Below are 14,807 nucleotides of genomic sequence, written 5' to 3' on the forward strand. Positions count from 1 at the left end.
TACAATAGCTATATTACTAGTCATGACTACTTGTTGCACCATATGGGATCTTACCACAAACTGTAATCTGGAAATGGTTCATAAGCTGATAAAACTTGTCGCAAGATTATAATATTAGAACATTTATATATTCTAGCCTTATCAACTGATTCTGATTGGGGCTTTTTTTTATTAAGGCCTCATGGAAGATTACATGTTATTATTAAATGAGTTGCTTTTGTTAAATAAAGATTTGTATACTTATATATTTATTTACACATCTAGTAACTTTATGACTCCTTTCAACACATACTTTTTTTTTTGTAGTAGAAAGTAATTTTTTTTAACAACATGTTAGTTAATGGAAATTAGTATGGCGTTCATTATCACTGAACTAGTATATATTTGTTTAGGGGCCAGCTGAAGGACGCCTCCGGGTGCGGGAATTTCTCGCCACATTGAAGACCTGTTGGTGACCTTCTGCTGTTGTATTTTTATTTGGTCGGGTTGTTGTCTCTTTGACACATTCCCAATTTCCATTCTCAATTTTATAACTGTTTAGACAATTTTCTTTTTTCAATTCAACAACTGCATTTAAAACATATATTAGTACAAAAATAAATAATTTATTTATAAAACAATTTGACAAGTTATCAATTCTTTTTTTCATCCGAATAATATCTCTTTTTTAATGTTCTGTATTTTCTCAGCATATATAAAGCTTCAATTTCTTTCTTGACAAACTCTCCTCGAGCTATTAACTGTTCAATCTTTTCTGGGTCTGTCACATCTTTATTACCCAGAAACGCTTTCTTCAATCTCTCCCGAAAGTAGTCATAACCTAGTGGATATTCCTTCCCATAATACAGTAACTGAAAAGAAAAATGTATTCTTAAAAAAACAAGCTTTTTGGAAGTTATATAATGATTCTAAAATGGTATTCTAAGCTTAGCTTACAAAGGTCTAACAACAACCTGTTGACTTTCTGTTCTGTTAATTATCACATCAGCCCATGAAATTTTAGTATGTGCATATTTATCCATCAAAACCAAAGAATTCCTTGAGGTCTTAAAAACAGAAAGTTTAATGGAACATTTTTAGATCCCTCGAAGCTTGGGCACTATCATGAAATTGCTTATAAACATGTCTTATCAAGAGGCTAAATTGATAAATCAAAGTAGCATATATTCCATATTGAAACTGTTTTTGAGATATCTTTCCAGTACAGAATTTGATTTTCTTACTTTTGTTTTCTAAATCAGATTGCAAAAAATCTTGCACTTTTTTTGGAAATGTTATTTGACCCATGTTAAATAGTTTGACATGTATCTACTAAATTTAATTTTACATTATACACATTATTCAAGATGCACTCTGTTAACAGTATATTAAGAGATTGTGTAAGGATTTACATGTATACTATAAAATGTGTTTCCAATAGATTTTATAGTTTGTTCAGGCCTTTTAAAGCCAACCATAAGATATGGGTTTTTCTTATTGTTGAGGGCCTTATGGTTGGTTAAAATTGCTTACAAGTTATCCACTTCATTTAAACTTTGGTGGATAGTTGTTTGAACTGGCAATCATACCACACATGCCACATCTACTTATTTATATATTTCAAGTCAGTGTGATTGAGACAATACTAATGAACATGCTGACAAGATGTGCTTTCTAGCACAAATTGAACGCCAACGACGAAGTTAAGTAAATAACTTACAGTTTTGTATAATTCAATAACTCTTGGCCTCAAATTCTTTCCAGACATATTGACAAAACTAAATTTTGCTAAGTCATCTTATCTAAAAAAAAAAAAAAAAAATCTGTTAGCATTGATAATCAGAACTATCATGACTATGGAAATAGTACAAAAATGTATTTGTATTCAGTTTTGTTTATACCACACCTTATTTGACCTCCTTTATTGTTCTGTTGCTGAATGAATAAATGGTTGAAAGGATCCCACAGGTACCAACTGTGCAAGGGCTATGTAGCCCTATATTCATTCATAAACAGGCATCATAATTATCAGGTACAACCGTGCAAGGGCTATGTAGCCTATATTCATTCATAAACAGGCATCATAATAATCAGGTACCAACCGTGCGAGGGCTATGTAGCCAGTCAAGGTTGTTAAAAATCCCATCATAAAAAAAAGTTTGAGACGAATGCAAAAAAACATCCCGTTGACCGACTTCTTAGCCTGCTACTATTGTTCCCGACAACAATGATAGTCGTGTCATATACCATTGTGTAGATAAATCAATTTAGATTTACAGCACATTAAGTTTAAGTAGGTTTGACAACCGAGAAATAAAAAAAAAATAAAAAAATAACGGGAATTCGGGACTGGGTGTCATTTTTCAAAAAATTTAGTTAAGTACCTTGTGTTATCTGTATCTGTATGTATACGTTGAAGATACCAATTCTGGCTTTTACTCAACGGTATATTCAGGTATATAGGAATTATTTTTTTGAGACAAGTGCCTGTGGTATCAGGTCCGTTCGCGCCCAATATACTTTCGCACCCTACACGTTCGCACCTCGCATGTTCGCACCCAATGTCCGTTCGCACTCTACACGTTCGCGCCCAATTTTAATACAAATTCCAGTTGAATAATTGGAAAATCGTGATTGTTATTTATAATTGCTTTGATGTAAATACTGAATGTATTTATAGCTTGGTATGAGTAAATGATTGAATATTTTAAATGAAAAACACAAAAGAAAATTGTTTTTAACAGCTTGGTCCCTTTGATCTGAAACAATGAAATAATAAAATATAGCAAAACACTATTATATAAACCAAAACATGATAAAATGTATTCAACGCACAAAAACAAACGTAGTCAGAATATCACTTCATTTTGAAACAAGTCAATGAAACAAAGTTATAGGCAATACACTAAACAAAACATGATTAAGTGTTATTCAACACAAAATAAAACGTTGACAAAATTCCCACTTTAATTATAAAGGAATATTATTTTTTAACAATACACTCTCAAAAACATGATTAAGATTTATTCAACACATAAAAAATGCTGTCTCGCTTTATTTTGAGACAATGAAATCAATTATACTTTTAAAGTCATAAGAATCCTCAAATAAAAAAAATTAATTCCTATGATCTTTATAACTCAATGGATAGTTTTCATTATAAAACTTATGTACATATACTTTTTTCTGAAGAAAATTCTTTAATTCATTCATATTTAGAAGAAGTTTACTTTGTTTGAATAGCTTCCTTCCAGCAAGCAATTCCCCCGACATATTTTCCGTATGCAAGGTGACCTCAGTGTGACCCATCTCGTAAAAATCCGGTGACCACAATACGCATGGATGTCCTTAAAATAAACTATTATCTGAATTTACATGTTAAACACGTGCTCAATTTCCATGCTTTTTTGTTTATTTTTCGTCAATTGTTGACAAACAGGTGACAATCGTTAAACTTCGGCTTCAAAACACGAACTTTAATTACCTGCCATATTTTCACAACAACGCTGACCGATTGAAAAGAAAATTGACAATTATACGAAATTTACACAAAAAAAATGATAAATTCAAGCACAGAAGACTAAGTTTATGACGTTTGTATGCATTGGTTCAAGAATGGGAAGAACATTATTTTTCACCGGTCACTCGTTTCTTATGCCTTTAAGAATACCTACTTGCCAAAACTTTATTTCAAGGTTATTAAACACAAAACCAATTAAAATTGGGCGCGAACATGTAGGGTGCGAACGGACTTTGGGTGCGAACATGTGGGGTGCGAAAGTGAAAGGGGGCGAACATGAGAGGGTGCGAACGTGAATGGGCGCGAACGGACCCGGATTCAGTGCCTGTGATATCAATCCTTTAAATCACTCATTGTTGCCCCCTACTGTCACATTACCAGCGGTGATCAGCCAACGAATTTACCAGAGTTCATGTTTGTGCTGTTTTCAGTGTAGATGATGACAGTGTATAACTTATGTAACGATTAACGACGAAATAATCCAACAAACTTCGTTATCGTTCCCTTGCTTGAGACGCATGCCAGTCTGTATCTGTATCTGTATCTGTGTAAGGAATTCCCTCCTTCAAAGGAGCACTTCTTTTCAGAATCGGTTTAAAAGTTCACAATATATATATTTACAGGACTATATTTACAGGGGTCTTTGGTAAACAAAAAAGTAAAAATCTACGCCCGTGGGGTGAATGCTGGCTACATTCAATGGCCCTTTCGTTTGTTTGACGGTAGAGCTTTCAAAAGTTCATTTCTTTTGGTATGTAACGCATAGCACAGTTTTCTATTTATATACTCCACTTTGAAGCAGTTGTCCATGCATTTGCATCTACAGCCACATGCGCATAATAATCTACTTGGGTCTAAAATAAGCTGTTTATTTATTACTAAGCTGGTTAGGTTAAAGCATTTATCACAGTTTTTAATGCTACGAAGAAAGCAGTCTAATTCATACAAGTATGGTATACGAATATTATTCAGAGGTTTACAATCTAGAATAAAATGTTCAACAGTTTCTGAATTTTCGTTGCAGAGAAGACAAGTTGGATCTATTGAATTCTGGTTAAATGCAGCCTTATTGCTTTGCAGGTAATAAGTTCCTGTTAATAGCTTTAATTTTGGTTGTAGGCGGCTAATATCTTGTGCAGAGGTACCAACACTTGCCAGACATGGATGAATATTGTACCATAGAATATTATTTGCAGATAAATTGCGAAGAGAGCTGAATAATGATACTTTTGTCCTGAGTTGTTCATACCAAACGTTGTCCACTGCCTTCTTAACAATTGCTTTCCATCTGTATCTACTGACCGGGTTCTGTATAAGTTCATGAGCTGATTGTAGGTTATATTGTGCAAGTAAGCAACGTATTTTAGAGAACCAGTTTTTGGAGTTAAATCCGGATATCGAGAGTTGTCTTTCTGCCAGATCTTTTTCAACGGATGATTCCATACCACAAATCTTGTTGTATATGTTTAAGGCTGCTTTGTGTATAATGCCTTGGAGTGGTATAACTCCTGCTATAGTATAAATTGCTGCATCCGCCGTGTTGTTGGGAAGCGACAAGATCTGTTTAATTGATTTTCGATAGAATACTTCTAGTGGCTCTAATTGTTTATTGTCTGGAAGAAGAATGTCAATTCCATAGATAAGAACAGGAAGAACATAAACGTTGAAAATGTGAAGACATGTTATTGGATTTAGCCCATTCTTTCCATGCAGACCAGCCCCCATCAGGCTATACATAGTTCGTCTTGCCTTTGAGATGTTTTCATCAACATGGATGCTGGTAGTTTTTTTTAAATCAGAGCTGTGTTTTATGCCAATATGCACAGCTGAATCTGGCTCATTCATTTCTATGTTATTAATTTTGAAGCTGAAGCCTGTATCTTTTGAAGGTGGTTCATGTTTTAATACAACACTTTTTGTTGGTTGGAGTGAGTATTTCTCTTGCAAGCTGTAATTCTCAACCGTACTTATCATTGTTTGGAGGTCATTAGGAGAATTGGCAATGAGAGCAACATCATCTGCGCAAGTTGGGGATCCACAGTATATATTTCCGATGTAGGTGCCAAGGCCACTGTTTTCTAATTGGTCCAATACATCATTGATGTAAACTTTGTACAGTTCGGTGCTTAATATGCCGCCTTGTCTTACTCCTTGTTGTACAGGAAATGGTTTTGACATTAGACCGTTCCATTTTATAGAGGTTGTGGCGTATGTACTCAGTTGGCGGATAAGTAGCCAGAGGGTCCCACCGACTCCTGATAGAAAGAGTTTACGGTGTAAGCTGTTAAGATTGACAACATCAAATGCAGATTTGGCGTCTAGCAGAGCTACAAAAACAGGAATCTTTTGGTCCATTGATTCTGCTATGGATTCTAGGAGTATGAGTGCGCTATATAAAGGCGATACCCCAGGAGTGAAACCTCTTTGTAATCGGTTTTGGAGAATATCGATGATGTCTCTTAGCAGTTTCCTCAGTAGTATTTCAAGGATTTTCCCGATAATTGGGAGTACAGTGATTCCTCTATAATTTTTTGCCTCATTTGGTAGTCCTTTGTTTTTGAATATTGGTGTTAAGATTCCATGTTTTATGCAGTCTGGTATGGTTGCAGAGGAGCAGATGTTGTTGATTATAGATGTTATTGCCTGCAGTAATGTATCTCCACCATATTTGACATGTTCTGCTGTAATACCGTATATATCAGGTGCCTTGTTGGTGTTCAGTTGGTTTATGGCTTTGTCAATTTCTTCAGCTGTGAAAGTTAATGGTACAGCATTTTGTTTGCAGATTTCTTCAATAATGTCTATATCAAATTCTTTGTTGGCATGATCCGAGTTCGTGGTATTAGACTCAGGTGTTGCGAGCTTGCTGAAATGCTCGTTCCAACCTTGAAGTATTTCTTCCCGAGAAGAATAGGTTTTGTCTTCTACAGTCAGGTCTGATATGGAAGATTTTTTGGTTTTCCTTTGTGCATTTACAAGTCTATGGAATATTTTGCTATCTCTTTGCTTAGCGTTCATGATCTTCTGTAGCGATTCATCTCGTTGCCGCGCAATTTCTTGTCTCCGTGCTTTGCGCAGTTGCTTTTTAGTTTTTTTCCTTTCTTGCATAGTTTCGCCAGATGTTGGTTTTCCTTCTAATTTCCATTTATCAAGTGATGATTTATTCATTTTCAGTGATTGTTCAATTTCATCATTCCAGATATGTCTGTTTCGTTGGGTTGATATTTTAGATGGTGGTACTATATTTTTTTGAGCTGTAACTATGGTTTCCATAAGTCTTGTTATTGCAGTTGAATCATTCAAGTAGTCAATGGGATTTTCTTGAAGGCATTTTGTTAAACTATCTTGGTATTGTTGTAAATCTATCTTATCCCATTTGATTTTATTTGACACTACTGGTTGGTCTTGTTTTTTCTTGCTAATAATCTCGGTTTCAATTTCCGTTAAAAGAGGATAGTGGTCAGAGGTGTTGTTTGACAACATATCCAGTCTAATGGTGTTGTAAACTTTATCGGCTAGACTGTCGTGTACAAAGATATAGTCAATTGTTGATGTTTCATTGCCATTTGGATGAATGAATGTTAATGGGGTTGCTTTAAACAATAGCTTCTTAGAACTTATGAAGTCTTCGAGTTCCTTTAACCGTGCTGATTTAATAGATGTTTTCATCAGATCACAGTTCCAGTCTCCACATAGGACAGGTGTACATGTGTCGGAGTATTTGAGAATTATCTCGTGGAGCTGGTCAAGACATTCTTTGAACTGTTCGTTTGCCTGTTTTGACCCTCTACATGGCATATAAGCACAGATTAATAGAATTGGCTTTGGTTTTACATTTATCTTTATACATATAATTCTCTCTGAGCCATCATTAATTTTTTCTACAAGATGATCGAGATGCTGTTTCCAAAGTATAGCTACTCCACCATATCCTCTAGGTTTTTGAGTTGGAGGTATAGGGTTGTTTTCGTCAACTGACTTGCATGTCCAAGATGTTTTGTTAAAGAGTTCTCCTATATTGTCCTGTTCAAACTTGAATAGCCAATGTTCCTGAATACATATAAAATCGGTAAAATCTAAAATGTCTTTTATACAAGATTGGGAGTTATATACATTTTTACAATTGAAGGAGGATATTCTTAGTAAAGTTGAAGTAGAGGCATCCTGTGCTATGTGATTATCTGGATGTTCTGGCAAAGTTCTAAAAAAGAGTCCGGCTGATTTGTTGGATAATCCTCAGTATTTGAGCTGGGTCCAATAGCTTCCTGTGATATTTGATTTCTTTGAACACATGGAACTTCTTTGTCAGGTATAGATTGTTCCTTGTTTAACATACTGCTGACGTCCTCAGGTTCTGTTGTGAGTTCTTGTTGTGACCTTTTGATTTCACTTACTGTGTTAAGAAGTTCAGATGTATCTGTAGAATTTAACATGGTTGGTGTTGTTGCCATGTTTGAGATTGCATTTTCTGTCGGAGGTGTAGTTGTGACAGATTTGTGAGGCTGATTGACCAAATTGGTTGCTTGAGGCCCTGTTGTGGAATTAATAACAGTATTCACGGTTTGGTTGTTTTTGTTGTCATGCCTGAAGTGCAGGTTTGCTCCTGTAAATGTTTGCTGGGCTGGTTGACGGTTATGTTGGTTGTTTACCGTTGTTTGATGATGGAAATAAGATGGAGGCGGAATATTTGAAGGATGTGGAGGTAATCCATGCGAAGGAAATATTGGTCTTTGCATGTTTGGAAGGTAAGCTGGCGTGTGTTGTGGTTGACCTGGCCAGTTGGTGCTCATTGGTCTGTACTGCTGGGGATATGTAGGTAATCTAGCCATGTAGGCAGGGCCCTGTGGAATTGGGTACTGCATTTGGAAGTGGCTTGTATGATATGGCTGATAGTGTGGCCTAGCTGATTGTGATAATGTCAGTTCTAGAGTTCTGAGCCTCTGTTGGATGGACTGCAGTTCCAGTGCATCATATAATCAGAACGTTTTCCCATTTTTTTTCATAAATGTAAATTGTTATTTGGGATAAATGGCATTCATTCAGAATATAACTGCAATATAAATAAGCATATTTGTTTACCTTTTGGTTTGTCTGCTGAAGAATTCTTTTTAGTAAAGTCAGAGACATATATACACATGTGTATATATGTCTCTGGTAAAGTTAAGATAAGCAACGATTTTACCTATTACCAGTTTTTTCTTCTCAAATTTTATAACTACAACGTACCCATTTGTTGGTACGTTATAGAACGTTTCGGCCTCAGTCTTTTCGGCCATACTTCGTTTATACGTTTTGGTCATGTTTTTTATTGCTATATAGAGGGGAAGGTATTTTTTTTTCGAATCAGAAATAATAATTAAAAAAACAGTTAATAAACATCAACAAAAATATACCAACTAAAGTAATTGGAAAAAAATCAAAATTACCATGGGTAAATAGAGACCTGAAAAGACTCATAAGAAAGAAAAACAAACTCTAATTATAAAAAGAAAAGTCATGACTCAAATTTCAAAATAAATACAAGGAGATAAAGACCAAACTCCAAAAAGAGATGAGAATAGCATACTGGGCACACATCGAAAATATGATCTTTGACATCTATATAAAAGAACCAGACGAAGGCACCCTCCATACAAACCCCTCTGAAAAAGCCAAAATACTAAACCAATAATTTCTATCTGCTTTCACATCAGAAACTAACACAGAAATACCAATGAAAGAAACTAGTACACACCCTAAAATGGAACTAAATAACCTCAGTCGGGAATGAAATAAAAAATGTAAAAATTAAAAGTTCAATAAAAATTGTAAAGCTTAAAAATAAAGAAAAATTGAAATCAGTAATTTTTAAAAAGCAACCTCAATCAGGCATGCGCCAGAATGTAATCTTCAAAATGTTGATGATTTTCTGTAACTAAAGAAGTTTTCAGAATTCCATGTTCTAAAAATATGAATTATAATTCGTATTTGAAAATGGTGATTTATTTTATAAAAAATTTAACAAGACATGATTGTAATGAAAGTGATAGGAAAATATCTTATACATAAAGTATTCATTATGACAGTTGTCCATTCGTTTGATGCCGGTGTTTGTGCTTTTGATTTTGCCATTTGATTAGGGACTTTCGTACCTGCCAACTTTTCAAAATGCCCATGGGGGTTTTGCGTGCAAAATGGCTGTCACAGTCTAAAAAACCTTCAAAGGGGCCTTCAAATACGGCAGTATAATTTTGTTTTTTTGCTTCTTCATACTTGTATAAGACTACAGACATTGTAAAATTATATGTTTTGTTTAAAATTGTGGACAAAAATTTCCCCAAGTCAGGAGCCTGTAATTCAGTGGTTGTCGTTTGTTTATGTTTACATTTTTGTTTTTCGTAAATTTTTTTACATAAATAAGGCCGTTAGTTTTCTCGTTTGAATTGTTTTACATTGTCTTATCGGGGCCTTTTATAGCTGACTATATGCGGTATGGGCTTTATTCATTGTTGAAGGCCGTACGGTGACCTATAATTGTTAATGTTTGTGTCATTTTGGTCTTTTGTAGATAGGTGTCTCATTGGCAATCATACCACATCTTCTTTGTTATAAAAATGCTCTTTCAAAATTTCAATTTGGGAGCCTTCATGGGGGAAATCCCCCACAAATAGTGACAGTATGGACTTTCTGTGTTGAATTTTCCTCGGAGTTCAGTATTTTTGTCATTTAACATTTTTTTGTCAAATAATTGTTGAGAAAATACCAAACAGAATAACTAAAACGACAAAAACCAACCTGAGTTCAAAATGATATCCACTTGTTGAATACTATTCTTATCACAAATAATATAAGCTGTTTGAGTAGAGCTGATTTGTGACATGGTTAATACATGTTACTCGTTTCTCGTTTTTTTATATATATTAGACCGTTGATTTTTCGGTTTGAACGGGTTTACAATAGTCATTATGGGGCCCTTTATACTTTATAGCTTGCTGTTCGGTGTGAGCAAAGGCTCGGTGTTGAAGGCCGTACTTTGAACTATAAGGATTTATTTTTTACAAATTGTAATTAAAGAATTTAACTGTTGTTTGTTCTCTTGATTTATTTTGACCATTACAAGTACATGCGTTTGAAAAATAAAGTTTATTAATTTAAACAGTAGTTTATTATCTTTGCTACAGCCAAGCATTGGACGGGGGGGGGGGGGGGGGGGGGGTCTTTGCCATGGCATTGTCAGTTTGTTTTCGACTTGAGAGTCTATGTATTCCTTTTGGTCTCTTTCGCCTCTCTGAATTGAATTTTTAATAAATATTTTTTAACAAATATGGGTCGGTGTCGAGAGATTTATAGAAATTATAAAGTATAAGCTTGAATATTTAAGAGTTGATATATTTTTAAGTACTAAAATGTCATACGGTTTCTTGGTTTGTAACGTAAGGAAATTTGAGTAATCTCCCGTTGTCCATATTCTGTCATTTTAAGCATCTACTGATTTTTTTCAATTTAAATGACCATTGCCATTGACAAGGATTAATAATAAATTAAATGTTATCAAAGCTTTACAATACGTTAATGGACTTTCTTTAGAATTGAGGCGGACTTCACAACAAGGACAAGTCGAGTGAGACCTAACTGAACTGTTTTCTAGCCGGTGACTGCTCCAAAATTGATAGTATTGAACTCTTTAGAATGTTCTTATATCATAGAATTATGAATTATCTGCATCGTGTTTATCTTATATAATTCAGTAAAGTTGATTCAATAATCTTACTGCAATAATCATATCTCTGGCAAAAAACAGAGATACGATTAATCTAAAATTAAATATAAATGATTGATTGCTTACTGTTTAAAACGTCCAGTGGCAAATTCAGTCAATTACTTATAAATGTCGTGTGCTTAGAGGGCAGCTAGTGTAAAATTTGACCAGTGTGGGATGAAATCAAAGACCCCTGCACTCGAAGCGAGCGAGCTACAAGGAAACCACCGATGCGGTTTTGAAGGAAAATGTTGTAATTAATCAGGACACTGGTTGATAGAAATATGGAAACACTTTTATAGGTACTGAGAAGCATAGTCTTCACCCTGTTGTCCATGTAAATACTAGTATAATGAATTATAAAAACAAAAGCAATTCTAAACCATACCGAAAGCACTATAATTGCTAGTAAAACATCTATAAACTGTTTTCATTTATTCAACAGTTTCTATATACTAAAGTTCTGCTCCGACTTTCAAAAGAAAACATTTTCAATTTATACTGAAATAGAAAATGAAACCTTCCATGTAAATATGAAATTGGCCGATTTCTGTTTTTTTTTTTTTTTTTTTTTTTGTCTTTGTTTTTTTTTATACATAATCCGTTACCAATCTCTCTAAATATGTATCTCCTATAGATATCACTCAGTATCAAATGTCTGCCATCATTTCTAAAATTAAAAATATGTAACACCAAAATATCAATGACACCAAGGATCTGTATACTAGTACAATACAAATCAAATAACACCATAACAAACAGAAAGAAAGGAGACTATAGAAGACCAACAAAATGTCCATCTTCAAACATTAGGCGGTTCTATTAAAATTCGTGTTCCTCCTGAACTATTAACATACATATATATATATAGACACTCGTAGTTTTCATGTTTAAATCCGGTCATATTTTTGAAACTGAAGGTAAGACAGGCCACAAAAAGTGAAAACACAAACACTAAAAAAAATATAGAACAAGAAAAAACTAGTGCTCAGAGACATTTGCGTACTCTAATTTAACCCAGGGTGATATCAGGTTACCAGAAGGATGACCACGTCCTCTTTCAACTATGTTCTATACCAGAAAGAATAGTGTTGTGTTGGAACTAACAAGCAAATATCCGACAGTCGTACGGGTTTAATGAAAAGCAAGGAATCGTTAAAAAATAAGGGAAGACACACAAGAGAAACATATTAGGTTCTATAATATCGGGTCAACGGGAATAAATATATATTTATATTACTGTGACGAGTTCTTCAATTTTATTTTCTTGTATACTATACGTCTAAATATGTCACGGAAAACATTACGACAGACATTCTCTGTCGGATAACCTGTTGATATATAGGGGTGGCAATGGCCATATTCTTTATCATTACTAAGTTTCAAATGTAGCCCAGCAATGCTAAATTTGAAAATTTGCGTTACGACGTTTTGGTAACATCTCTTGCACTGTGGCCAGCAATTATACCAATCCACTAGGCTATATAAATATAGATTTCGTCAGTCGAGTAATACCTTTCCTCGTCTGCTCTACTAGGGTGGGAACATAGTATACATGATGTATATACCTTACGACAGACGTTCTCCGTAGAATAACATGTGATTATACAGGGCTAACATTATATATACTTCGTCTCAAATTAAGCAGATACTTCGTTCCAACCATGCGAGGTCTTCATATTTGCCTATGTAAAATTGTGTTCTTTCCTCAGCGGGTCAAATTTGAGACCCCTGCAATTGAAATATTGTGGAAACTCTGCCTACAACGTGCCCAGCGCCCTACTCCAACTATGCTATTTAAAATACTAGTATAGCGGTTATAATATATACATGTAATACCTATCTATAATACTAAAAATTAATTACGAGGTCCAATTTGACAGCCGTCATCACGTAAAAACGACGAATCACAGAATTCAACTTAATATATAACTAATATAGTACAAAGGTATAGATTAAAAATTACACCACTCCAGGCCCTTTTGTTTTCCACGTAATTAATATTGCCAATAATTAAGAAGTTCCGGGTCGATTCCGATACCGATATCAATAGTATATTCACCTGTTAACTATTACCTTATCTGTACGTTCCGCATCTGACAGGCGCACCACCAAACGGTGTATTCAGGATTAATATGCTATATACACGGGTCATAATCACAGGGTTGACACTACTAAATTTTCAAATTTTACCTTTTGTAGTATTTCAATCAGTAAGACTTTCTAAGATAACAATACGAATACTAAAAATCTGGACTAAAAATAAGGCGTAAAGGTACGGTTTTCAATTTGTAAGTGGGCATGACGTAAAACAGCGAATCAAAGAATTCAACTTTATTTATAACTAAAATAGGACAATGCTGTTGATTAGAAAATACTCCATTTCAGGATCTTTTGTTTTCCAAATAATTAATATTACCAATAATTGATAAGTTCCAGTTCGACGGGTTCAAACAGAAAGATTTGAAAGCAGAGAAAAACTGTGTAACTTATAATCGGCATGACTTTATCAGATGACAATACTAATACTAAAATGAGGCTTGCGCATAGGAATATACTTCAATTCAGTCACGGACCCGTGATATCAAATCATCAACAAGTTGTATTTCATTTGCATCTGAGACTACTAGTCTCAGTTTGCATGCAGTTGTATTTTTTTAATATCGTAGCAACACAATTGGAAGCTTACAATGGTAATATTTAAATGTAAGCCTTAATAGATGTTACTCAACAGGACACACAAACTTTGGAATATTCATGGAACCGGAATATTATTAATATAACGGAGCACGAATTAAAGTCTTAGCTTTTTCAATTTCTGTTGAGAAGTCTATATAAAATTATGAATTCTGATTTATACTAATAAAAAATAAGTTGAGCACATCTGATTCCCATAGATCTCCCTAGATTGTCGACCAACAACTGTGTTGTCAATCATATCTCGTTATTATTTGGCATGATGATCTGCTTGAAGGAATTTATTTATATAGACCCTATATATCAGAGCAAAGTAAGATTTGTTCGTTCGTTATGACAACAGGCTTGAGAATATCCTAGTCGGCTATATAGCTCTAACTTGAAATTGATTAGATGATTGGAATTTGGATTTTTAACGATGGACTCCAAAATAAATTTGTACATAGAAATCAGTTTAGAACGTGAACAAAATATTTCTGTATATATGGTAAAGATTGTCATTTAAAACAAATCCAACATCAAGATATCCCTATATCATATATCATATATATTGACGATGACGATGCTTGCATGCTTGAGTTTTTTTACTGTTTAGTTGGTACACAGAGATTTTCAATAATTGATAAATATTTTAGTGAAAAATGAGGCGCAAAATAAATTAGTCAAAATAAGTGTATCAAGGGAAGTTTCAAAATACATCCCGTCCCAATGATTAGAATACAGATACCAATAAATCCTAGAAGATTTCAATCCTGGAATACTTGTGGTTCTTTAATAAATCGATATCACATTGGCGGATGCAGGGGGCCGGGTCCGGTGGTTGGAACCCCCCCCCCCCCTTTTTTTTTGGCAGATCAATGCCTTTGAATGGGG

General features: G+C 34.3%; 2 protein-coding genes across 3 annotated transcripts in view; one reads left to right on the plus strand and one right to left on the minus strand.

Annotated features, from left to right (window-relative positions):
- Nucleotides 1-589: 589 nt before the first annotated feature.
- LOC134685356 (electron transfer flavoprotein regulatory factor 1-like) lies at nucleotides 590-8,617 on the minus strand. Its single transcript, XM_063545051.1, has 3 exons — nucleotides 8,579-8,617; nucleotides 1,700-1,781; nucleotides 590-851 (listed from the first exon to the last, which is right to left on the minus strand). The coding sequence occupies exons 2-3, from the start codon at nucleotides 1,745-1,747 to the stop codon at nucleotides 633-635; spliced, it is 267 nt and encodes an 88-aa protein (XP_063401121.1). The 5' UTR covers nucleotides 1,748-1,781; nucleotides 8,579-8,617; the 3' UTR covers nucleotides 590-632.
- The window catches only part of LOC134685355 (RAD51-associated protein 1-like), a 205,371-nt gene continuing 194,364 nt past the window's right edge, over nucleotides 3,801-14,807 (plus strand). For both annotated transcript variants that reach the window (XM_063545048.1, XM_063545049.1), the window contains exon 1: nucleotides 3,801-3,819. The gene's annotated coding sequence lies outside the window, so the exon portion shown is untranslated. The remainder of the gene's footprint in view (nucleotides 3,820-14,807) is intronic.

Source organism: Mytilus trossulus, chromosome 9, assembly GCF_036588685.1.
Source record: "Mytilus trossulus isolate FHL-02 chromosome 9, PNRI_Mtr1.1.1.hap1, whole genome shotgun sequence".
In the NCBI taxonomy this organism is placed as follows: domain Eukaryota; kingdom Metazoa; phylum Mollusca; class Bivalvia; order Mytilida; family Mytilidae; genus Mytilus; species Mytilus trossulus.